This window comes from Pelodiscus sinensis, chromosome 9, assembly GCF_049634645.1.
Source record: "Pelodiscus sinensis isolate JC-2024 chromosome 9, ASM4963464v1, whole genome shotgun sequence".
Lineage (NCBI taxonomy): Eukaryota > Metazoa > Chordata > Testudines > Trionychidae > Pelodiscus > Pelodiscus sinensis.
In genome coordinates this window covers 27,892,610-27,916,614 of record NC_134719.1, presented here as the reverse complement: position 1 = coordinate 27,916,614, position 24,005 = coordinate 27,892,610, and the positions used below count along the sequence as shown (strand labels likewise).

The 24,005-nt window shown below is 39.2% G+C and overlaps 1 protein-coding gene across 15 annotated transcripts in view; it reads right to left on the bottom strand.

Annotated features, from left to right (window-relative positions):
- ADGRL2 (adhesion G protein-coupled receptor L2) overlaps nt 1-24,005 on the bottom strand; it is a 532,296-nt gene that overhangs the window by 16,969 nt on the left and 491,322 nt on the right. For all 15 annotated transcript variants that reach the window (XR_012905938.1, XM_075936335.1, XM_075936334.1 and 12 more), the window contains 7 exons: nt 22,880-23,063; nt 18,656-18,775; nt 18,081-18,286; nt 16,531-16,704; nt 14,770-14,979; nt 13,418-13,638; nt 12,220-12,286 (listed from right to left, as the gene is read on the bottom strand). Coding sequence is in view for 14 of the 15 variants with exons in the window: in XM_075936335.1 (XP_075792450.1) it covers nt 12,220-12,286; nt 13,418-13,638; nt 14,770-14,979; nt 16,531-16,704; nt 18,081-18,286; nt 18,656-18,775; nt 22,880-23,063 (1,182 nt within the window). In the remaining variant the exon portion in view is untranslated. The remainder of the gene's footprint in view (nt 1-12,219; nt 12,287-13,417; nt 13,639-14,769; nt 14,980-16,530; nt 16,705-18,080; nt 18,287-18,655; nt 18,776-22,879; nt 23,064-24,005) is intronic.

Sequence of the window (24,005 nt, the reverse complement as noted above, 5' to 3'; positions counted from 1 at the left end):
CCCACGGCTGTGCTGATGCCTGAAATGCCATTCATGCCAGGGTGGAAGATAATGAATGTATCAAGTACAAAAGCTATGAAATTTATCAAGGCACTTACTATGTTTTCCACAGTTGCCCGTGTAAAATGAGCTTGTGATCTCAGAGGACTTTTTAGTCCACCCAACAAAAATAAACAACAAAACTAACACCTAAGAACTGGGGTTAGAGCCTCAGAAACGAGGCAGTTGACGAAATGGGCAAAGAGACTGATTTGCTTCTACAACCAGGACTCTCTTCAAAGTTGAGTACAGAGTTGGGGGCCTGCCTGAGACACACTGTGTTAGATTAATGTGTTCATTTTTGGCCCTCATGTTCTTGGCAATGGTAGCAGAAGCAAGCGAAAGCACAGGGACTTCTCTTTCCACCCTTTACACAAGCAGCAGACAAGTTCCCTACCTAGAGCTGTACCTTCCAAATGCTATCCTTTCGGGGTCACAGTGTTTATCCTTCAAAGTCCGTAAAGCCACTGACACATTCTATAAATTACTATGATGTAAGCAACAATAGTGCTTGGGAAAACACTAGATTTGGGGGACCTGAACTCTGAGCTGGACTATGTTTCCCAGAACTACCGGGGTGTGGCTTGCTAGCTAAGAGACAGGCCCAGACCCATCGCTTGTGTGCCATCTGTGGTTTGCAGAGCGTGCTAATTGAAAGTACACATTTTGTGTCAGGCTAGTAGGAAAGATCCACTAAAAGCCTAAGTGTCTAATGAGCTAACCTGTAGTATCCTATAGTGTGCCAGTAGGATGCTTCCTGGATCACACACCTACAGGCATGACTTAGCCCCTGAATAGCTATAGTAACTGGAGGCCTTTGAGATAATGGTCCCTATTCACTGTGGCTATGTCTATACTGCAAGGCTTTTGCACAAAAACAGCTGTTTTTACGCAAAAACCTGCAGAGTGTCCACATCTCATATGCAAGTAAATTGGAAGTAAAACGACAGAACACAGAGCTTTTTCCGGCTTAGGTAAATTTCCTTTTACGAGGCATAACTCCATTTTGAGCAAGAGTTCTTGCGCAAAAAGGCAAATATGCATGCTCCGCAAGCGTTTCTTGCACAAGAAACCCCTATGGGAAAAAACACAGGATGGCCATCAGAGCTTTTTTGCACAAGAGTGTCCATACAGTGTGGATGCTCTCTTGCACAAAGGTGTGGACGTGTTTTTGTGCAAAAACTCTTGTGCAAAAGGCTTCTTGAGCAAGAAGCCTACAGTGTAGACATAGCCTGTGGGTAAATGTGCAATCTACGCACTCTGGACTGGACACTCTATCAATAGTAAGTAGTCTGGTACGTTTGTGCCCTGTGCCTCCTCTTGCTCTCATCCAATGGTATAAGAACATGGGTTGACTGCCTCTCCAGTTTCTACTCTACCACCAATCATGTGAGGGCGCAAGCAGAGGGAAAGAGGGTGAGTCATAAACTACATATTTTGAAGAACTCCCATTAGTATAAGGTAAGGAACCTTTTGACACTTCAATTGGTGAGTGTATGAATGGAGCCCCAAGTCCCCCCCTCCACCCAACAGATCTCCTGACACTGGGATTCCCTGTAAGAAGGCCAACCAGGGCAGCATGAGTTCTGGTAAAATAAGCCATAACATACAGAGAAGGAGGAGCTTCCGCATGCTGATAGCAGAGGTTGTAGTTGGAGACCCATTTTAGTGTCCCTGAAAAGATACTGCCTCTCTTTTTGATTTCTCAGCAAAGGCGACAAATAACCTTGGAGATCTAAATGACTGTATCCTTACAGACAAAAGTTCTGAGCACTGCATACAACTAGGGAGTAGAGCTTTCTGTCCTCCCTCACATTGAGAAGTTTTGGTTAAAACACAGGAGCACTGTCTGGTTCAAGTAAAAGTCAAAAGGAACTTTGGGGATAAACCTGGAATGCAACCACAGAGATACTTTGTCTCTTTGACAAATCATGTAAGGTGAGGTTGCCATAAAGACTCCAAACCAATGCGCTCTCATGACTAAAATGATCACCATTAGGAAAGCCACCTTCATAAATAAATGCAAGAGGCAGCAGAAAACTGAGAGTTCAAATGGCAAGGTCAACAGCATCAGATTCCTATCCCAAGTGGCATATGCTTTAATACTGGCAGGAGTGTTCTGATAATACCTTTTAAAATTGTTACTGTCATGGGGTAGAATAAAAAAAGCAGTTCTTCACTATTGGGGGACATGAAAGGCATTAATGGCTGCTAAATATAGTTGCAGTAAACTGACAGATAGGACTAATGGCTTCAAGGAGAGAAAATAGTGTAAGACAGGGGTGGCTGAGTCACATGAGGCTCTTTGCTCCAAGAAATGTGACTCTTGCTAGTTCTGAGCTGCATGTCCAGACTGCTCACAGCCGGCCACTCTCCGCACGCGCCCCAGGGCCTGGAGGGAGAAGCATGGCGGCGCTGGAGAGACCCAGGCATTAAGTTGGGGAAGGGGGGTTCATAGAAACATAAAATATAGAACTGGAAGGGACCTCGAGAGGTCATCGAGTCCAGTCCCCTGCCCTCATTGCAGAACCAAATACTGTCTAGACCACCCCTGATAGACATTTATCTAACCTACACTTAAATGTCTCCAGAGATGGAGATTCCACACCTCCCTGGGCAATTTATTCCAGTGTTTAACCACCCTGACAGTTAGGAACTTTTTCCTAATGTCCAACCTAAACCTCCCTTGCTGCAGTTTAAGCCCATTGCTTAAACAAACTGGCTGCGGGCCGCATGTGGGCCATGGGCCACATGTTGAGTGGCTTTGCTCTAGAAAATAGGGTCCTGGTGATCCTTAAGAAGACCATATTGAGGTCTGACCAGAGAAGAATTAGAAGTCATTGGTATGTTATCTATCAGTGCAAACTTAGGCATGCAGTGTAGCAGTGCCTGGGCAGTGGTGAGCACTTTTTCACTTTCCTTTTACCCCTTTGAGGATGGTTATGGAGCATTGGAAGCTACCAATACTGCAGAGCTGGCTTGTGCTCCCTGTGAACAAGAGCACCTCTCTATGGCACAGAGTCTCAGCCAGCCCTGAGGGAAGAAAGGAAGCAGCTCTCTTCTTTGAGGCTTTAGGAGCCAGTTTCTTCACCTTATGAGGGTATTTCTGCATATCTTCTTCGTGCTTCAACTTTGCAGAGTCCCTGAGCCTGCTAGGCTCCAGTCAACAAGGTGAAGAGCAGAAGGCTCCTGGATTTTATCAAAATCTCACAGAATGCATACAGAGTCTGAACTTCTGAGACTGCCTGGTGCAAGGGGAAAAAATGTCAGAGCTCACACACTGATGGGAAATAGTTCTGATACAGGTGTAATAGTTCTCATACAGGTTGCTTACTGGTAAGACCTGCAACTAGGCTTAAAACCCGAGACCTTGGACATATGGGGAAGAACTCCACGTAGCTAACTGTGACTAAGATTACTCACCATATAAATATTAAGATATTAAAAATAATAAACTCTACACAATTTTACTAGTTAGATATTCGAGATAACTAGAAGGCTATGAACACAGAAGGGCTCCTAGTAGAGGCAGCAGGTCCCTTAACACTTTGACATCCCTTAACACTTTGTTGAGAGCATGAAAAGCTGACTGGCCAATGGACACCCCTATTGAAGAATTTCCCATCCTGCACTCCTACTCTGACTAGTCATAGGGACCAGTACTTGAGGAAAACTGACAGGATTTCACCCTACGAGTCCTTGAACATGAGGAGTCAGTCTAATTACCAGTAAGGCATCTAAAATGGGGGGGGGGGGGGACATCTGTATTTATGCATTAAGTTTCCAGTCTTGCAATAACATCCAAGCAGTCAAGTTCCTACTCCTCAGCCTACACGATGCTCCAATAAGGCCACAGTGCTTCACGCAGGCTTTGCCTCTGTGGATATCATTGCAGAATGGGGGGCTAATGTTGCAAACAATCTCAACAGTCATTAAAATTTAGAAAACAAAACTGAAAATAGCCCAATAGTTTACTAAAGTTGTATCATGGCAGATGAAAACGAACCTTAAAAATAAAAAGCATTAAGCTACTGTACTTTCAAGACAAAGTAACTATGACAACAGACCATATGATTCTTGTTCTCTACATCTCTGTGAAAAATGATATAATATGAAACATCAGCAACCAAAGAACACTAGTTCGCCATCTGAGAAAGGATTAAAAAACATTGGTTCTGTATATGCATGCTGTAACTACCAGAAAATTGGTCTATCGGTGGGAAAACTGTAAGTGGCATAGAGCAAACCTTGAGGAAAGAAATATCCCCTTTTATCTCACTCATCTCCTGTCATGAAAAAGAGATTCAGTTCTTTTAAATAATTTGCTCTTCTGGGTGTATTCATTTTATTACATAATACACCGAGCAGAAAGGACAGGGAAACATGATGGAACACAATCATCACCCGTAGACTAAATGATTTAACTGATCATTCTACTGAGGGAGGTGTGTGTATGTGTGTGCCGGCATGCATGAGAGACAGAATGAACAAGACGTTTCTTTTTCACTAATTTATAACAGCTGTTACCCTATTGATTCAATACATTTGAACTTGTTTTAAACAGAGACATCCCCAAATACTGAATTTCTTAATATCAATAGAAAATTTAAAAAAAATCATTTTCCATTGCATAAAATCCCCAGAGGCCTATCAAATGGCAGATGAGTTTTGTATTCATACTTCTGAAAAAATGGGCCTCTCTCTAACACTAGAACAAGTCAGCCAAATGTGCATGATGCTTTTTGCTTTCACAATGGTGCTACATTACACCAAATTTTCCATATGTCTAAAAAAGATCAAACATTAACCTAGGTCCATCTATTTATTAATTCAGAGTTATAACTCACTCTCTGACCTGTATCTAGTCTCCTCTTGCTCGAAACTGAGAGGAAAAACAACTGAGGAGAGTTGGCAGTTTTTCAATGGGACATTGTTAAGGGCCCAAAAGCAAGCTATTACGATGTGTTGGAAAGAGAGAAAATATGGCAAAAGACTGCCTTAGCTTAACTATAAGGTCTTGAATGATCTAAAAATAAAAAAGGAGTCAAATAAAAAATGGGAAGTAGGACAAATTACAAAGGATGAATATAGGCAAACAGCATAGGAATGCAGGGGCAAGATTAGAAAGGCAAAGGCACAGAATGAGCTCAAACTAGCTATGAGAATAAAGGGAAACAAGATGTTTTATAAATACATTAGAAGCAAGAGGAAGACCAAGGAGAGGATAGGCCCACTGGTCAGTGAAGAGGGAGAAACAGTAACAGGAAACTTGGATATGGCAGAGATGCTCAATGACTTCTTTGTTTCGGTCTTTACCGAGAAGTCTGTAGGAATGCCTAACATAGGGTATGGTATGTCTACACTACCACCCTACTTCGAACTAGGGTGGTTAATGTAGTCATACGAACTTGCAAATGAAGCCCGGGATTTGAATTTCCCGGGCTTCATTTGCATCTTGCCGGGCGCCTCCATTTTTAAATGTCCGCTAGTTCGGACTCAGTGCCCGCGGCTACACGCGGCACGAACTAGGTAGTTCGGATTAGGCTTCCTATTCCGAACTACCGTTACTCCTCGTGGAACGAGGTGTACCGGTAGTTCGGAAAAGGAAGCCTAATACGAACTACCTAGTTTGTGTTGCGTGTAGCCGCGGGCACGGAGTCCAAACTAGCAGACATTTAAAAATGGAGGCGCCCAGCAAGATGAAAATGAAGCCCGGGAAATTCAAATACCGGGCTTCATTTGCAACTCCGGTTGCCTACATTAACCACCTTAGATGGTCTGGGAAGGAGTACAGCAGAAAGGGATTTAGGGGTTATAGTGGACCACAAGTTAAATATGAGTCAGCAGTGTGATACTGTTGCAAAGAAAGCAAACATGATACTGGGATGTATTAACAGATGTGTTGTGAGCAAGACACGAGAAGTCATTCTTCCTCTCTACTCTGCGCTGGTTAGGCCTCAATTGGAGTATTGTGTCCAGTTCTGGGCACCGCATTTCAAGAAAGATGTGGAAAAACTGGAGAGGGTCCAGAGAAGAGCAACGAGAATGATTAAAGGTCTAGAGAACATGACCTATGAAGGAAGGCTGAAGGAATTGGGTTTGTTTAGTTTAGAAAAGAGAAGATTGAGGGGGGACATGATAGCAGTTTTCAGATATCTAAAAGGGTGTCATAAGGAGGAGAGAGAAAACTTGTTCATCTTGGCCTCTGAGGATAGAACAAGAAGCAATGGGCTTAAACTGTAGCAAGGGAGGTTTAGGTTGGACATTAGGAAAAAGTTCCTAACTCTCAGGGTGGTCAAACACTGGAATAAATTGCCCAGGGAGGTTGTGGAATCTCCATCTCTGGAGATATTTAAGAGTAGGTTAGATAAATGTCTATCAGGGGTGGTCTAGACAGTATTTGGTCCTGCAATGAGGGCAGGGGACTGGACTCGATGATCTCTCAAGGTCCCTTCCAGTCCTAGTATTCTATGATTCTATAATAGTAGTTTCATCTTTTAGAGTTTGACATCCACTACTAAATACCAATAAAGTTATCTGTTAATACATACCCGCTGTATAATAGATTTTAAAAATAAATTATTCTTAAATGAGATTCAAGTCCAGTTGGTAGAAGTGTTGATAAAAGCCAAACTAAGGAGAGGTCTTTATCTTGGGTGGACTTCAAGGAAATCCAATGCATAGGCAACATGTGATGATAGATTCAAAGAGTCTTGCTGAAAACAGTACAGGCCCTTAGAGTCTAGTACAACTTCATCTTAAGTGAAAATTTACTTGGTGTCATCAAAATTGTGCATCTTTTTTGTGCTTAGTGGAGATGCTGAATTCACAAGGCTTCCACCATTTTGGGCAACGTATTATGACATTTTGGATTCCTAAGATCAGAATCCAAACCCTAACAGTGATTTAGCCTCAAATTTCAATTCTAAATCAAAGGCTACATCTACATGCTGCTTCCTTATAATCTTCAATCATATAATCCTACACATATATAGGGTGATTTAAAAAACACTCAATATTGGGCTAACTCTGGGGGCCAGGACCACTGAGCACCTTTGAAAATTATAGCAGTTCTTTTTAAATGTCTAACTAGGCAACAAGGTTTGAAAATTATGCCTTTTACATGGATAATGAGAGTCCACATTAAAATTTGAGAGCATTATAATGTAAAATCACTACATAACTGATAACTGCTGAAGATAGGTAAGTGGCAGGATGAAAGTCAAGTACTTTACAAATCCAATTTATCACATGGCTTTTACTGCCAAATGTACTGTACATACAAAAGCACACATCTATCTATCTATCTATCTATCTATCTATCTATCTATCTATCTATCTATCTATCTATCTAGATAGATAGATAGATAGATAGATAGATAGATAGATAGATAGATACACACACTTTTCTCTGTGTCTGTGTGTGTGTGTGTTTGTCTAGCTATACACAGACATACTAGTGAAATAACATTTCAGTGTGAGTAAAAACCACACCTTTTTTCTATATCGATTAAACAGAACATCTATGGAAACTTTCTTTAAATCAGGGGTGGGGAACCTTTTTTGGGTCGGTGATGCACACAAGTGAGAAGTGAAAAAAACCAAACAAAAACCACTCACTGATGTGGCCCCCATGTGAGGAGGAAAAGAAAGACACTCTCCTCACCTCTTCCCCTTCCCCCCACCCCAAAAAAAATCAGGAGCCTAGTAGATTTTCTGTGATCCAGATCTATGGTGGGGTGGGGAGATGGAGTGCCAGCACAGGCTTCCAAAATGCTGGGGTCCACATCCATCTTCCAGGCCTGAGGATCCCCATCCTGGGTTTAAATAACCTTTGCCAGGCTATTTTATTAGTTTCATCTGTGAGGATTATACCCCAGGGCTGTGTCTAGACTGGCAAGTTTTTCCAAAAAATCAGCAGCTTTTCCGGAAAAACTTGCCAGCTGTCTACACTGGCCACTTGAATTTCCGGAAAAGCACTGACGATCTCGTAAAATCATCAGTGCTTTTCCGGAAAAACTATGCTGCTCCCGTTCGGGCAAAAGTCTTTTTCCGAAAGACTTTTGCCCAAAAGGGCCAGTGTAGACAGCATAATACTGTTTTCCGCAAAAAAAACCCTGATCGCAAAAATGGCGATCGGAGCTTTTTTGCGGAAAACCGTGTCTAGATTGGCCACGGATGCTTTTCCGAAAAAAGTGCTTTTGCGGAAAAGCATCCTTCCAATCTAGACGCCCTTTTCCGAAATTGCTTTTAACGGAAAACTTTTCCGTTAAAAGCATTTTCGGAAATTCATGCCAGTGTAGACGTAGCCCAGGAGTTCTGGCTGGGCAAGAATCTAACCAACTTCATTATAATGGTATGAATGCACATGAAGCTATATAGAAGTCAAGATATTTGGGCTTTCTTGACCATAGATTATGGAAGCACAATGTTTGTTTTACGACCATCAACTGGCTCAACTGAATCATGTCTGCCTGATCTTAGCAGCTTAAAATTCATTCCACACAGCCTGCAGTGCTGACATGGATCTGATAAGACAGAAGAACAGAAACACCACTCTGAAGTAACCTAGCTGAATGCACATGTTTTGACCCTTTTTGTTCTCCCTGGAGCTTTTGTTACCTGGCAAATGCAGCTCTAAAATTGCTCGTGTATCTCCAGATCTTTGCTCTTAGCCATGCAGAAGCCTATTTCTCTTTGGGACTGGCAGCCAAAGAGGTGTTCTCTGAAGAAGGCTTCTAAATGAGTGTGCAAGCTGAACTTTTACTGAACTGAATTAATTATTAAAGATGCAGATGGAACTGTCCAAATGATGAGAACAGCTCCTGATGTGTCATGATCCAAGCTTTCATTAAACCATTTCAGGCATACTAATGGTTTCCCACTGCTCATTACTTACATGCTCTTTTCTCATAGATATAATGACCCTGGTGCCCATAGGCATGACAGTCTATGGAAATACTGAAGTTGAAAGTTTTATGTCTTCCTCAGAAGGCAGTATCCCCTCACAGACCCCCACCTTGTCTTGTACAGATTTTAATGCTATTGGAAGGATGGATTTAACCATAGGGAATACCTTATAAATTAAATCAGCAAACAATATTGTCTAAGAACACGCATATTATTTCATTAACATCAGAAAAGAGAAATTAAACTAGCAACAGATGTTCAAAAGATTACTAATATTAAACTCTTTCATGCCATTGATAATGAATACCTACTCTGCGAACAAGGCTCTTCTCTGGTTATGTGGCACATTTTTCAGCCATTATTCATCTGCTTCTCCCTCTCTCTCAGTTGGACGATTAGGAGGCAAAGCAATTGCAGGAGAAGAATTACTCCCAGGAACTATGCTATGATTGCTGCCTGCTGTTTCCTATTTGTGAAGTTGGGAATACTGTTCCCAAAGGCCTTTAGCCACTCAGTCTAAATGATTTACTAGACGATAATAATGTCATGGCTGGTAAATAATAGTGAATTCTGACTGTACATGGTCAATATAATTTGAATATCCTTCACCTGTGTTCTCACTTTGACCTTGTTATAGGGAAGCACAAATGCCCTTAGCAAAGTCTCCTTCTGCCCCCCTGCAACTGAAATGTTATATAAAATACAGAGATGTGACCTAGAAAGTGCTTACAATAATAAGTTAAACAAAATCAAACAACCCCACTTGCAACCAGACCCTAAAGCACTGACTAGCTGAATTATATGACATCAGGCTTAAAACAGTTTTCTTTAAATAATCCCAACAATCATGTATAGAACTTATCCCATTGGAAGAGTATGACCTAGTGCAGTAAAAATGTCTCACGTTTTTTAAATATAGTTGAAGATTTATTTTTGAATCAAACCCCAAAGTGGGGAGGATTTCCTTTATTTTAAATGTGTTTGAATAGACTAAACTTTCTACTACATTCCTAGCTGCTTGACCATATTCCTCACACCTCAAGGAGACTACAGGATGAACCTCTCTAGTATGGCACCCTCAGTTCCAAACCAGAGAATTTGTCGGACCACGGGAGATCAATATTGTCTAGCAGCATTACCAACAATTTCACAGCCTACTGGCCTCTTAGAAGACATTTAGGGGCTAAATAACAGCCAATAACACTTAGAGCCAGGACTGGTTACTATAAACAAACTTTACAGGACTGTGGAAAACTTGGCCATACCTATGGTAAGTAGACATCTATCTAACTAAAATCATGATGGACCACAGATGTTGCTGGACCAGAGTGTGACAGACTAGAGGGGTTCATTCTATATTATATTCCTGTATCTTTCTCTTTCATGTGCTATACATACATACATACACTTTGACATTTAAGGAAACAAAAGGAAATTTTACATAGAAGAGCTTTACAGCATTGTGACTGTATCTTTAATATGAAGCATCTACTTGATGCACTTGTCCTTTCTTAAGTATCCACAGTTAGTGGACTGAAAAAAAACTGTACTGCTTAATCAAAGTAGTTTTTTAATAAATATGGAGCAAAAGTGTCCTAAATACATCTGGAGATACTTCAGCACAGAATCTGAAGACAGGATAAATCACCTATCAATAGGCTTGGCAGAATTCAATTTAAAAAAAAAATCTTGATACCAATATCGACAATTTTATTGTAAAGCGTCTTCTGTATGTTTACCTATTAAATGTTTTCAGGTATGGGAAATTATGGAGGGGGTCAAAAATAATATTTTAAAACATAAATTCAAGAAGTTAAAGCTTTTTAAATGTTAAAACACAGACTGCCAACACTGTATATCAACATATATAAAGTAAATATCCCCAAATCAATTTCCTTCTAACCGCAAATTTTATTATTTTGACTATCTATAAATTTTGATGATCATCAATAGAAATTTTGTTTGTTGATCTGTGTGCCCAGTGGAATTGACTTACTAACATTTGATAAAAATCAAATCCTTCTAAACCTACCTATCCAGGATGACCTGGCACATCTTTTTCATTGTAATTCATAGTTTCAAAATGCAACAATTTTTTTGTATATTCTGCGGTAGGATAAATTATATGATATAGGAAATGTGTTTAAATAATTCAGAGTTCAGTGTATCAATCAGTAAAGGGAAGGAATTTAAAAATTAAGGCTGACAAAATATCCTTGACACCGAAAGAAACAATATGAGATGACTAAGCTTAAAATAGTGAGGTGCATATCAGACTTAACTTGAATTTCTTGGCTTGTCAGTTTTTGTCACAACTATGGCATTATACAAATGCATAGGTTCTGTTATTCAGGTTTCCAAAAACATCAATAAAATTCATTTCACTGTTCAAAATATCAAAGCTGAGAACTTTCTCTTATGTACCTATAAAATGCACACCCAAGCATAAATAGATCTTTCAGAGCTCTGACACCAAAATCATAAAATTGAGTTGTAAATTTATTTTGAATATAATTTTTTTCCAAATATATTTCCCTCACTTGAAATAATTGCAACAGATCTTCATATAGCTGAATATACAACTATATACTATTTATTGTAAAGACTGGAATTATTCTAGGAATGGATAATGAATTGATTAACTGCTCAATTTTTAATCAGAAAATATATATAAACATATCATTAAAATATGTTTGGAATGAGTCATATAGGTTTTCTATTGGATTGATAACACATTATTATTTATATGAAATGTGTGTGTTTTACATATGGGGAAAAATGAACCTACAAATATATATATTCACACACAAAAGTGTGTATGTGGAATTATTAGATTAAACTATTTTCTCAGTGGATTAGAACTTCTATTTGAGTCTTTTGGATAAATTAGTTATATTTTTTGAATATGTGCAAAACTGACTCATTAAATGATAGTAATATTAGTGATTATAATGGCCTCTTGTAAATCTGTATTTAGTACTGTATTGATCAGTCATATCACCACTATGTCAATATGACCTTGAGTATTAAAATAATAAGAACAAAAAGAAGACATGAAGAAGCACCAATTGAGGTTTGAACATTGATAATTTGGTCAGAACTATATTTTAAATATTCCTTTCAATCCTTTCTTCCTATTACAAATTTGCCTTTTTCATACAAAACTCTGAAAGTGGGATTTATAATGACAGATATTACTCAACCTTCAAACACTGTTGTTTGTGTAAAATGAGCAGAAAGTGTTGGGGTAGTAGGGAGAAGCATTCTTACCAGAATAATGACGGTAACAGGTCCAATGAAACTCCAGATAAAATAGTTATCTATGCTGAGCCAGCAACTGTGAAGAAAAAGGCAATGAAAGTTAAATTATTATATTGGTTCCTGAGGTGTAAAAATGAAAGTGCAAAACCCATAGTGGTGGTGGTGGTATTTTTGTAAAACACCTCTCTCTTTTCTTAGGTCCATTTAGAGTTTTTGCTATGGACTGATGAAACCCCACATCAGTAAATGCTTTATTTTCATAGGTTTCCTATGTAATCTTTAAAATTTGACTTTAACTTTATATCAGAAGCCAAGTGCTGATCCCTCAGGAATGCAAGATAGAAAACGTTCAGATGTCATGGTTTGCTGCAAAACAGTATGATATAAATAAAATACTCCATTTGGGAGTTGAATAGTAGGAAAAAACACATACGATATTAAAGTAAATGATGCATAAACTTATTGGGGTGACTTCACTTAGTAGTTCATTTTTCATATAGCCTAGCTCCCTGATGAATTTCTTTTATTTGTCTTTCATCAGTAGCAAAATCAAGCAGCTTCTAGAAGTCAACAATATCTTCTTATACTGTAACTAATTTCATCAAAGGACAAAGCAAAACACCATTGGAAGGCAAATTTATGCCTCCAGCAACTCAAATCCTCAGAAACATTGTCTACCTTCTGTCACTTTCTATAAAGATCTGTATTTTTATAAATAAAAGGCAATGGGTAATTTTAATCCTGCTCTACTCTTCTGATAAAATATTATCAAAGTGAAACATATAGGTTGGAATACTGTACTGTCATAATTCAAGAATGTGAGGTAGCCAAAGGGCCAAATGAACAAAGAGATCTAATGAACCATTAGCTTAAAGCTGGGTGGTTAAGTCTGTCAGACTAAGTTTGGAAGAATTTTTATTAAATATCCATTTGAGGCCAAAAAGTTATTTACTTTTTCAATTTGTTTCAGGTCAATCTTTTGTGTTAAAAGAAAGACCATAATTTAGAATCTGCCTCTCCAGAGTACAAATCCTCTGAACCTAGAAAATTACAAAAGACTTGATTGTAATTTGTGCACGGCATTGCCATTCTCTTACCAATAAAGCTTTCAGATGCTATTTTAGTCTGTCAGGGACCCTTTGACAGCTAACAGGCTTTAAAAAAATTATTCACTTGAAAAACACTCAGGTCACTTGCAATTACTTACGCTTTCTCTGTTCCATAGCTCTTATAGTCAATAGCTGCTGAGACACCAACTACTGTGGCAGGGAAGAGGTAGCCAGCAACATAGTAGTACTTTTTCCTAGAATATTCACTTTCAAATACTTCTACTAACATGAGATAGAGCTGCACTCCTTCTAGGCACATCCAGGCAAATGCTGCCAGGAAGAAAAAGTGTAAGAGGCCTGCAAATATTGGACATGCAATCTGCAAAGAAAGAGAGACATGAAAATACAAACTGCTAAACTATCCTAGCTAATTTGACTCACTGCAAAAGGAACAGTATACAATTTTGTTTTGAAGGTAGGAACTGAACATATTTCTACCAAAGACTCTTCAAAAGTCCAGAATAGTTTTCACTAGCTAAAAACATACAGTAGATATTCAGAAATGTTAGTAACCTATTATGTCCACAGCAACTGAAGATACTCAATTGCACTATACACATTAAGGGTATGTCTACACTACCCCGCTAGTTCAAACTAGTGGGGTAATGTAGGCATACCGCAATTGCAAATGAAGCCCGGGATTTGAATTTCCGGGGCTTCATTTGCATAAGCGGGGTGCCGCCATTTTTAAATCCCCGCTCGTTCGAACCCCGTGCCGCGCGGCTACACGCGGCACAGGGTTCGAACGAGCGGGGATTTAAAAATGGCGGCGCCCCGCTTATGCAAATGAAGCCCGGGAAATTCAAATCCCGGGCTTCATTTGCAATTGCGGTATGCCTACATTACCCCGCTAGTTCGAACTAGCGGGGTAGTGTAGACATACCCTATGGCGCTGAAAAACTTATTATATTCCTTTCTGGAATAGAATATAAAGCATTAAAAGTATTTCCTTAATTTTGACATTGGCATGTATACACTGCTGCAAGACTCCTATTGTGGATTATTTGGTACATGAAGATAAATAAAGAACAGTTTGTTTCTAAATTATTTATATTTTAAGTTTAAAATTCTTATGCAGCCATGAGAATTATTGCTTTACTATAAAATAACTCTGCTTTTACTATTTTAGGAAGTTCTGTTATTTTCACTCCTGTCTAGCTGAATGCTGGATAAAATTTTACCAAATTATTAAATTCCAAGCCAACCTCTGAGTTCTGAATGATGGGATGAATTTTACCAAATCTTCAAAAAGTTGCATAGGAGAGTCATAGTCAACATATTCATCTTAATCTTTTGTAATGCCTTTTATTCCAGTCTTGCTGTGTCAAGATTGGAATAAAAGGCATTACATACAGAAGCTTGAAAGCTTGGCAGTGGTGTCATATTTAAATTCACTTCCGTTTCAAGCAGTCTTTTTCAGGGAACAAGATCAATATGCACACAGACTTACTTTGTATTCTGTTTTATCGATGCCTATTAGGAAAATGAACTCTGCAATGAATAGGTTGATACAAAGGTTCTTGTGAATAGTATTACGGTCACTTTGTAGGCCACGGAAGAAACAGAAGGTGAAGATGCAGATGGCCAGGCAGACAAGGGAGATGACAATTCCCACCCAGGTGATGACAGTAAGGAGTAGCTCATGCACTCCATCTTTGTACTGAAAATAATCAAGAATAGAGAAAATTAATACGATCATTTACCAGTAAAACAGAAAAACATTTAACAGGTAGCAGCTAGAAAATTCCTCATGTATTTTATGGGTAACAAAAAAAAAATGCTTAGTAACTTGTCTAGCTGATGTCATGCTTATCAAGTGTACAAAGTCAGTGTCAGTGAAAGAAAAGCAATTCTGAGCACAGAGAGATGGGAAATCTGAACTTGATCATACACTGTAATATTTTTACTTTTTTAATGCCTTGGAAACTTGAAGAAAATTCTATGGAAAAAAGTGACTTTTATCATGAAAGTATTGCTTGTACACATGTGTAGAGACAGAAAAAAGGTCTTGTAATAGTTTAAAAAAGGAAACCTTAGTTCTTTCCTGAAAACTACAACTCTATATCTAAAAAGCCTCTGTAGAAATATATTCCGATTCATGACAAAGAAATCAGTTAGTACAAAAAACAGAACAACTCATTTGACTATTCAACTTACCATCCAATCTCAAGCCTCATGTTCACAGAAAAGAATGGTTCAGACAACTGGCCAGTGAAAGTAAGGGCAATCCTGTCAGTCTCCTTGTTTTTGTTTTGTTCTGTTTTAATATGTGTTGCATGGCTTAGGAGCTATGTGGCAGCATCTTTGCTGGGCTATGTTGCTGCTACGTTTATATTTCCAGGCACTCTTGGGATTCCCTATTTAGCTGTACTCCACAGTGCACAAACTCCATGCAACGTCCCAGAGCTCTGCAATTGTCACATGCTCTGGGACTTTAGAGACCTGATAGACACCTGGTGTACAGCTAGATGGCAAAGTTCCATAGCTCAGGGAAGTTTAAAGACCACAGTAAAAGGTGCTGCTCACCCTTGTCATTAGTATGGCACAGGGGCTGGCAATCTTCAGCATGTGCCCCATGATGCCCCTGAGGCACCCATCATGTTCCTGTGGCCTACACTGTTTCCCACAGTTCCTAATGGCCAGAATAGTGAAACACTGGAAGCTTCCGTGAAAAGGCGAGTGTGTGCCTGTGAATAGTCAACATAAACAAAATGTTTCGTGGCACACCAGTGGATTGTCCATGGATTATTGGGCCATGTGCCAAAAGTTGCCTATCACTGGTACAGCAGCTTGTGTTTAAGTCTTGAAGAAAGACCACCGAATATGCAAACTTTGCCCAATTCACATCCTATTGTATCTGGAAGTCTTTTATAAGCAAGGGGCTAGAAGTTGAAAGGATGGCCCAGAAACCTGTCCAGTTGTGGGAAATCACATCCGGTCAAGAAAATGTCAACAAAAAACAGGTTGTGACAAAAAGGGGAAACAATTTTTTAATCCATCCCTCCCTCCCCTGTCTTGTGATCAGTTTTATGGAAGAGAGAGAAAGATCATACTGAGAGGAAGCTACTCTTGGAAGTGATGAGTGAAAGTTGGAAACGCTAAGAGATGTATTTAAAATTTGAATAAGCATCTGAAATTTTGCATTCTTCTACAAATTAAAATCAAACCTTGAAAGGTTTTCTCTCTAATGATTAGAAGCATATTTACTTACCGCAATTTCCCTATGGGCCATAAGAATTGCAAAGTTTGTTAGGTGGCTGCAAGCACAAGATGTATGAGTTTTATTTGTGTCAATCAGCTTGCAGCCCTGAGTGGACCAATATCCCATCATAGTCCTTTCTGAGTAGTTCCAGAAGGAGCAATTTGCATTGAAATAATTGTCAGGCTAGGGAATAAAAGGATAAAATATAATTAGGATTTTATACTCTAAAAATAGCAATAACAGTTGTTCAATATATATATATAAAAGGTAATTTAGATTAAACTTCGAATGTTTTGGACTATAAAGTTTTTCATCAGCAAAGTTGTGGACTAGGTTGTAGAAGGCAGACATCTAGTTTAAAAGGGGCTTTATAGTCCGAAACGCTCTAACGCGTAATCTCAATTACTGTAGACCCAATTTTAAACAATTACAATTTCCATCTTACGATTTTATGCACTGATGGTGCATTGTAGCTATTTTTTCCTCTGCAAAATTAAAACTGAAATTTATTCTGTAGGATTTCACCTGTAACTGACAGTTTAACATACTTTTCTATTCTAATTTTTGAGCATGACTTAGGGTACGTCTAGACTGCAGAGTTTTTCCAGGATACTAGGTATCCCAGAAGAGCTCTGCTGCATACAAGGAATACATCTGCTTTTCCAAAAAAAATTCAGAAAAGCAGACATGTTTTTTCGGCATCCCTGTAAACCTCGTTCTATGAGGAAGAAGGGATGTTCTGAAAGAGGCTTTTTTTTTCGACATATGGCCCAGTGTAGATGGGCCAATTTTCGGAAAAGCCTCTTTCGGAAGAAAAGCGGAAAAAGATCCACAAAAAAGAACTTTGTAGTGTAGACACAGCATTAGTTGCACATAACAGACGCTAGAAAAGGGTCAGCTCTCCAAAGCCTAAATCAAGGAGAACCTACTTAAATAGATACAGACGAGGAAAATCCACACGTTTTCCTTAGCCAGTCCTGATAGTTTACTATACCTACTCTATTGTCATGAGAACAGGAGGAACCCAACTCAAAACAGCAGAGTGAACGAGTGAGGTGAAAATAAAAATTGAGTTAGCCATCACAAAAAAGACGGGCAGCAAACTTTGAGGCATGTGGGACTGCAGAAGCCACACAATGTTCTACGTTGAATAAATCTACTTGAACAATTTGTAAAGGTTTCCCAAAGATGGTCCAGAATTAAAGAGTAAGTATCCCAAGTATCATTTAATTTTGCTGTATTAAACAGGCAGAGTCATAACAGTTGATATTTTTCTATCCTGCTGCTAAGGTAAGAGTTAATTTTCACTTAGAAACAAATTAGAGTCTTTTACATTTTCATGTTGATTACTGAATTAGCTTTCATTAAGAATACACTTAAGTTCTAATAATCACTGAACCAGGCTCATTTAATTTTATGTTCATAGACTTAAATAAACTTGAGTTTCTGACCTAGTCCAACATTTAAAATTCAAATGGAAGGAAGGTGGGTTTTTTCTGCTTTGCTCTTCTCTCTTGCTGATTTTATGACCTTCCTATTAATTCATTAGCATAACTCACATCAATGTGTTCCAGGGTAAAAAGCACAGGATCAGTCAGGTACACACGGCTGGACTCCTTGTTGATGGATGCTGCAATGACGTGGGAGTTCACCGCGATGGTACTGTTCCGGCCAACGAAGTCACTACCAAGCTTTATGGTTGCGTTTTCGGTACTGAGGAACCGTCCCAAACTTTTGTAAATGATGAAAACCAATTTTGCTAATCCTAGTAAAGGAAAACTCCTATTATAATGCCATGGAATTATAGGTGAAGAGTACAATGTGTGCTGAATAATCTATTCTCTAAATGCAAAATAAAAACATCAGCAAAGAGAAGTGCATTATGCAGGATTTGGATTCCAACCAAAAAGACTTATAAGTATTCCATGCAAGAACAAGCCATTGACCAGCTATTTTTATATCTGTTGGTCAATATATTAACATATTCAGAAATAATCAACCCTGTTAAAGTCTCAGGTTAAAATGGCTACCCCTCTGAGACATATTCAGAAATGTAAGATGTAAATTACTATTGCTTGAAATATGTATTTCACAAAGTTTAAAGGAGTCAGATTACTTATGTGTTCAAACTTACCATTCCTGCTGTTTTGTTTCACGGTGCTTGCAGAGAGTTGGATCAAATTGCCTTTACTGCCCTGAGGAAATTTCAAGTCTTGCACCTGGCCTTCTGTACTGAGCACTGCAACTTCCAGAACTACTCCAACCAAACATGAACCAACAGGGGAGAAGCAAAAAAATGTAGAAAGCATTTTTTGTAGTCAGATTACAATGCAGCCGGTGATAACTTTCTAAAAACTCCTTATTCTGCTGTCCTTTTTGCCTCTATAAGACAGATGCATGCTGGCATGTTTCAATTATGTGGACTCAGTTGCTTCAGTCTTTAATCAAACCTAATTCATATTACCAAAGTAACAGCACATGATAGCAAACCTTGTTTGATTGTGTGATGTAAGACATAACTTTAAAAACACTGTCAATTTTAGGTTAATGAAATGCTTAATTTTTGAAATAAAGAGTGTGTCTACTGAATAAATTGTTAGTATCTTTCTACACTAAAAATTAAACAATACTACAGCTATCCTAAAATACTGTAAATAGATAGGTACATGTAAGTAGTATATTTATGTGAATCTGTACTTGTATTTAGAAAGTCCAAAATATGGGTTTTCTGCATGTGTACTAAAGAATTGTTGGTAAACATTTTATATTCTGTGAAACAAGTATTTAAATCTTTTTAAAATTCAACTGTCACTTCTAAATATTTGAACTCACTTTAGTATAGTGCATCACTGGGGTTTTATAGAATTATCTTGCAAGTCTGAATGCTCTTTGATAGGTAAATTTACTTAATTCAGGACAGCCCATTTCTGAGGAAATATTTTTGCCTTGATGTTAAAACCTGATTTTTACCTGTATAATCACATTTGACAATAATTTCTGTTCCCCCCCCCCCAAATAACAAATACAAATGCTTCTAAAAACCAAGAAAACAATTAATGTACAGCAATATGAAATATCTACAGTACTTTTTGTATGGAGACAATTGATTTTACTGATGAATGCAAGTATAAATATTGGGGCACTATTTAATTCAGAGGCTGTGTCTACACTGGCACCCTTTTCCGTAAAAGGGATGCTAATGAGACACTTCGGAATTGCAAATGCCGCGGGGGATTTAAATACCCCCCGCGGCATTTGCATGAACATGGCTGCCACTTTTTTCCGGCTCGGGGTTTTGCCGGAGAAAAGTGCCAGTCTTGACGGGATCTTGCGGAAAATAAACCCTTTTCCGCAAGATCCCTTATTCCTGCATAATCCCAAACCGCACCGCAGGCCAAAAAACAAACGAGCTGCGGGCCTCATGCCTGATCTAGAGTTATATCCAGCTTAAACTCTCAAAAGCTTTTCACAAGGTGATTCTATTCAAACTCTTATTAAGGGAGTGAAACTTTGTAATGACATTTAGTGTAATTACTTAACAGTGATAATGATGAATCAGTGATTGTCATAAACACTTCATGTGAAAATTCTACAATTAGGCAGACAGAGCCACCACTGCAAAAAGTAAAGGTCACCCTGAATTTGAGTTTGTAAGTGAACAGTTCACACCAACGTTACTTTGCTTACACTGTGATGTGTAGCATGCAGTTTTAAGGGGGAAATAGAGGTTTAAAATCTTATTTTTTAAAACCTAAGTTGAATTTAGAGGTCTTTCATTTGTGAGACCCTAAGTGCCCAGCAGTTCTGCACTGTTCTTGCACCTCTATCAAAAAAAATTTACATATTTGATACTCTTCCCATTCCCAAATCTCTGATCAAGCACTTAGTAATAGGGTTGCCTGGTGTCCGGTATTCACCCGGACAGTCCGATATTTTCGGTTCCTATCCAGTAAAAAAATTCAGAGACTACCGGACACCTAAAATGTCCGGTATTTTCTGAATTTCTCCCCGGCCAGGAGGCAAAAATGTAGGGCACCTGGCAACCCTACAAACACTCAGCTCCCGGCTTCCCCACTGAACCCCCTGCTGGCCCCCTCACTCCCAGCCCCCATGCTTACCTGGTTCCCCAAGGCTGCCAGCACAAAATGGCTGCCAGCCAAAAGATCTAGGGGAATGCTTCCCCTGGGTCTTAGTGCTCAACTGCTCCTATCTCTGCACTTAAAGGGCACATGCTGTTTTAATAATGTTTTATTTAAAAATATATATTTTTTTTGCTTAAGTCCTTTTTTTTTCCTTCTCAGCAACTTTGGTCTCCTCTCCCCCTCTTCCCCTCCCCCCCCCCCACCTTCAACAGAATTTTTTCCTGGTGTTTTTTTGGGGTGGGAGGGAGGGGGAGAGTTTGGTATTTTTGTTTCAACCATCTGGCAACCCTACTTAGTAGGGATGTTAAATGTGTGTAATTAAGTGATAATGTAACAGCTGAAAATTTTAGTGGTTACATGTGGGCTGGCAAGTGATTCTAGGAGCCGGTAGGGTTGCCAGGTGTCTGGTATTGACCCGGACAGTTTGGTATTTTCGCCTCCTGCCCAGTAAAAAAACATTCAGAAAATACCGGACACCTAAAATGTCTGGTATTTTCAGGGGTTTTTTTCCCCTGCCAGGAGGCGAAAATACTGGACACCTGGCAACTCTACGATACACTCAGCAACTGGGCCCATGCCCTGGGCCCCCTGCTTAACTTCTGGCTCAATCAAGAAAACAAGATGGTTGCCTGCAAAAACTCTAAAGACCTGAAGGAAGGGGAAGCAATACCTTCCCTGGGTCTTAGTGCTCAACCGTTCTCCATCTCTATTCTGACTCTCCACGCACTTAAAGGGGCCATGATGTTTTATTGTTTGCTTAATAACTCTTGGGATCCCTTTTTTTTTCCTCAACAACTTTGGTCTCCCCTCCCACCCAACAGAATTGTTTCTCTGTTTTTTTTTTGGGGGGGGGGTGTTTGGTATTTTTGGTTAAGCCATCTGGCAACCCTACGAGGCGGTGTGCATGGGAGCCAGCTTTTAAGCTGGTGGCAGACGGCTCCCCTGGAACAGGTATGCACCGGGAGCCAGCTTTTAAGCCAGCCCTGCAGCACATACTTGGAACCTGTGTGTAACTGAACGTTAATTGATAAGCCCACTTGAACCAATTACATTTTCACATCCCTAGCACACAGAATCATATACATCCCTTTCCCCCTACATCTAACTGAAGCTTGACTCATAACAGCATTAAAGACATTTTAATTGTATGTTCCAGCAGTGGGTTTAACTAGCACAAGAATATACCTGTATCTATAGATTCCCTAATGCTGAGTCCTTCATCAGGGCCACCATTTAAATTCTAAATTATGTTCCAAAGAATCTGTAGCTATTTTGCAATCTATGGAGCATGGCAATTCTGCATTATGGGAGATGTAGTTCACTGAACACATTTTCACCTGAAGGCAGTTGTGTTTAATATAAACATTTGGTCCATGTTCTATGTGCCTAAAAAATTTAACTGGCAGAGCACATTCCAGAAAGTAATTTAAATTCATTAGGAACAGATTATATATAATGGGAAAACATTTCCACAGCTTCACAGCAAGCATTTCAGTTACTTCAGAAAATCCATTTTCTGGCATTTAAGCACTATTCATATCCATACATTTTGCTAATGATTTTTCAATTGTAGATGAACTTTGCAACATGGACTTTTTTTTTCATAGCATTTATTATGCTACAGAAGAACAAGTTTTTAACCAATTAAGAAAACATCCCAATTTGCAAACAATCTCAATCCCCCGCCTACCCAAGAAGCTCACTACCAAGTACTGGGATACCCCAGCTTTCTTAGGAAGCATAACTATTACAGTTGGTATTGGTTTTCTTCTCATCCGTGGATACACAGTAGAGGCAGTCCCCGGGTTACGTACAAGATAGGGACTGTAGGTTTGTTCTTAAGTTGAATTTGTATGTAAGTCGGAACTGGTACATATTGTAAGGGAAACTCTAGCCAAACATTTCTCCAGAGCTCAGTTTTATTCTCCCACACCTCACTTCCCTCAGTCCTTTATTCTCAAGCTGAGGTGTCTGCTGAGAAAAGCCGCTCCGCGTCTCCCTGGTCTGCTGGGTGGGGGGGGCGCTAGCTTCGCATCTCCCTGGTCTGCTGGGGGGGGGGGGGGCGCTAGCTTCGCGTCTCCCTGGTCTGCTGGGGGGAAGCAGCTAGTGCGGGGTTGCCTCACCCCGTTTGTAAGTAGGGATCCGATGTAAGTCGGATCCATGTAACCCGGGGACTGCCTGTACTTGAAACTACCCTTGAAGACAAATTAACTTACCAATGTTTTCGGTGGGCATTGAGACTCTAGTTGGTTCTAAGAGATTGTCAGCCAAGACAAAAGCCCCTTCTTCTAGTGTATCAAGTAACATTGTAGCAGCATGTGCTTGTTCGGATGAATTCATATCTTTCCAAGATTCTAGAGCTTCGGGCCTGAGCAGGTTGTCCACTGTGTCAACGATTGCCTGTATTCATTAGAAAAGTATCATTAGGTGTGATTGTAGATTCCAATGTTATCTGATGACAATTCCAATATTTAAATGTCAAGGTAATTTAATGGCACCAAAAACTATTTTTAATATAAAAATATTTCCAACTCTTCATTGAACTAGCACAAATAGAGGTGCACTAGCCACTAGGAGGGTGTTATCTGTCACTGATAAACATGCAGGTATGGCTTGTTTCATATCAGATATGAAGACTGTGCTATTAATGTGCAGAGAAATGTAAGAACCAATGCCAATGGTCTTGCCTACGGTTTAATATTGAAGTTTGTGTCAAAAAATATAATTCACATTTATAAAACACTAATACCAAAGCCAGAATTCTAATGTTTAGGCTAAAAGAGCCTTTCTATTATCCTGAAAACTTAACAGAACAGATGCAGCTAGAGTACCATACGCTGCAGTCTAAAACAAAATCGTTTATTTCAGGAGGCTGAAATGAAGTTGCCTTTGTAGTTAAACAACCTGTGTCTTTCTCTCTTCCCTTTCCTGTACCTGTTGACAAAAACTTAGAAGCTTAATAACCCTCATTCCTGCGCAACGGTTATTCAACAAAGAAAATCAGCAGAGCAAACAAGATGCCCACTGACTGACCCTGCTATTTGTGAAAGCAAATTACAAAACTTAACAAAATTCCCATTTTTGTAAGTCTGCACTGTGACAACTATATTATTATATATTAGGGTTCATTAAGCAGCATATAAAATAACAGTAAGTAAGGAGAAAACGGAATTTGAAGAGACATCATTACATTCTCTTTACAAAATAATCCAATCAATCACAGTAATCAGTTAATCAATTGAAGGCAGGCTCTTACATTAATGCATAATGTAGCTGCGCACTGAATAGGCCATGCATTGCTGAATCATTGTCCCATTTACCTAGTCATAATGTGTCATTAAG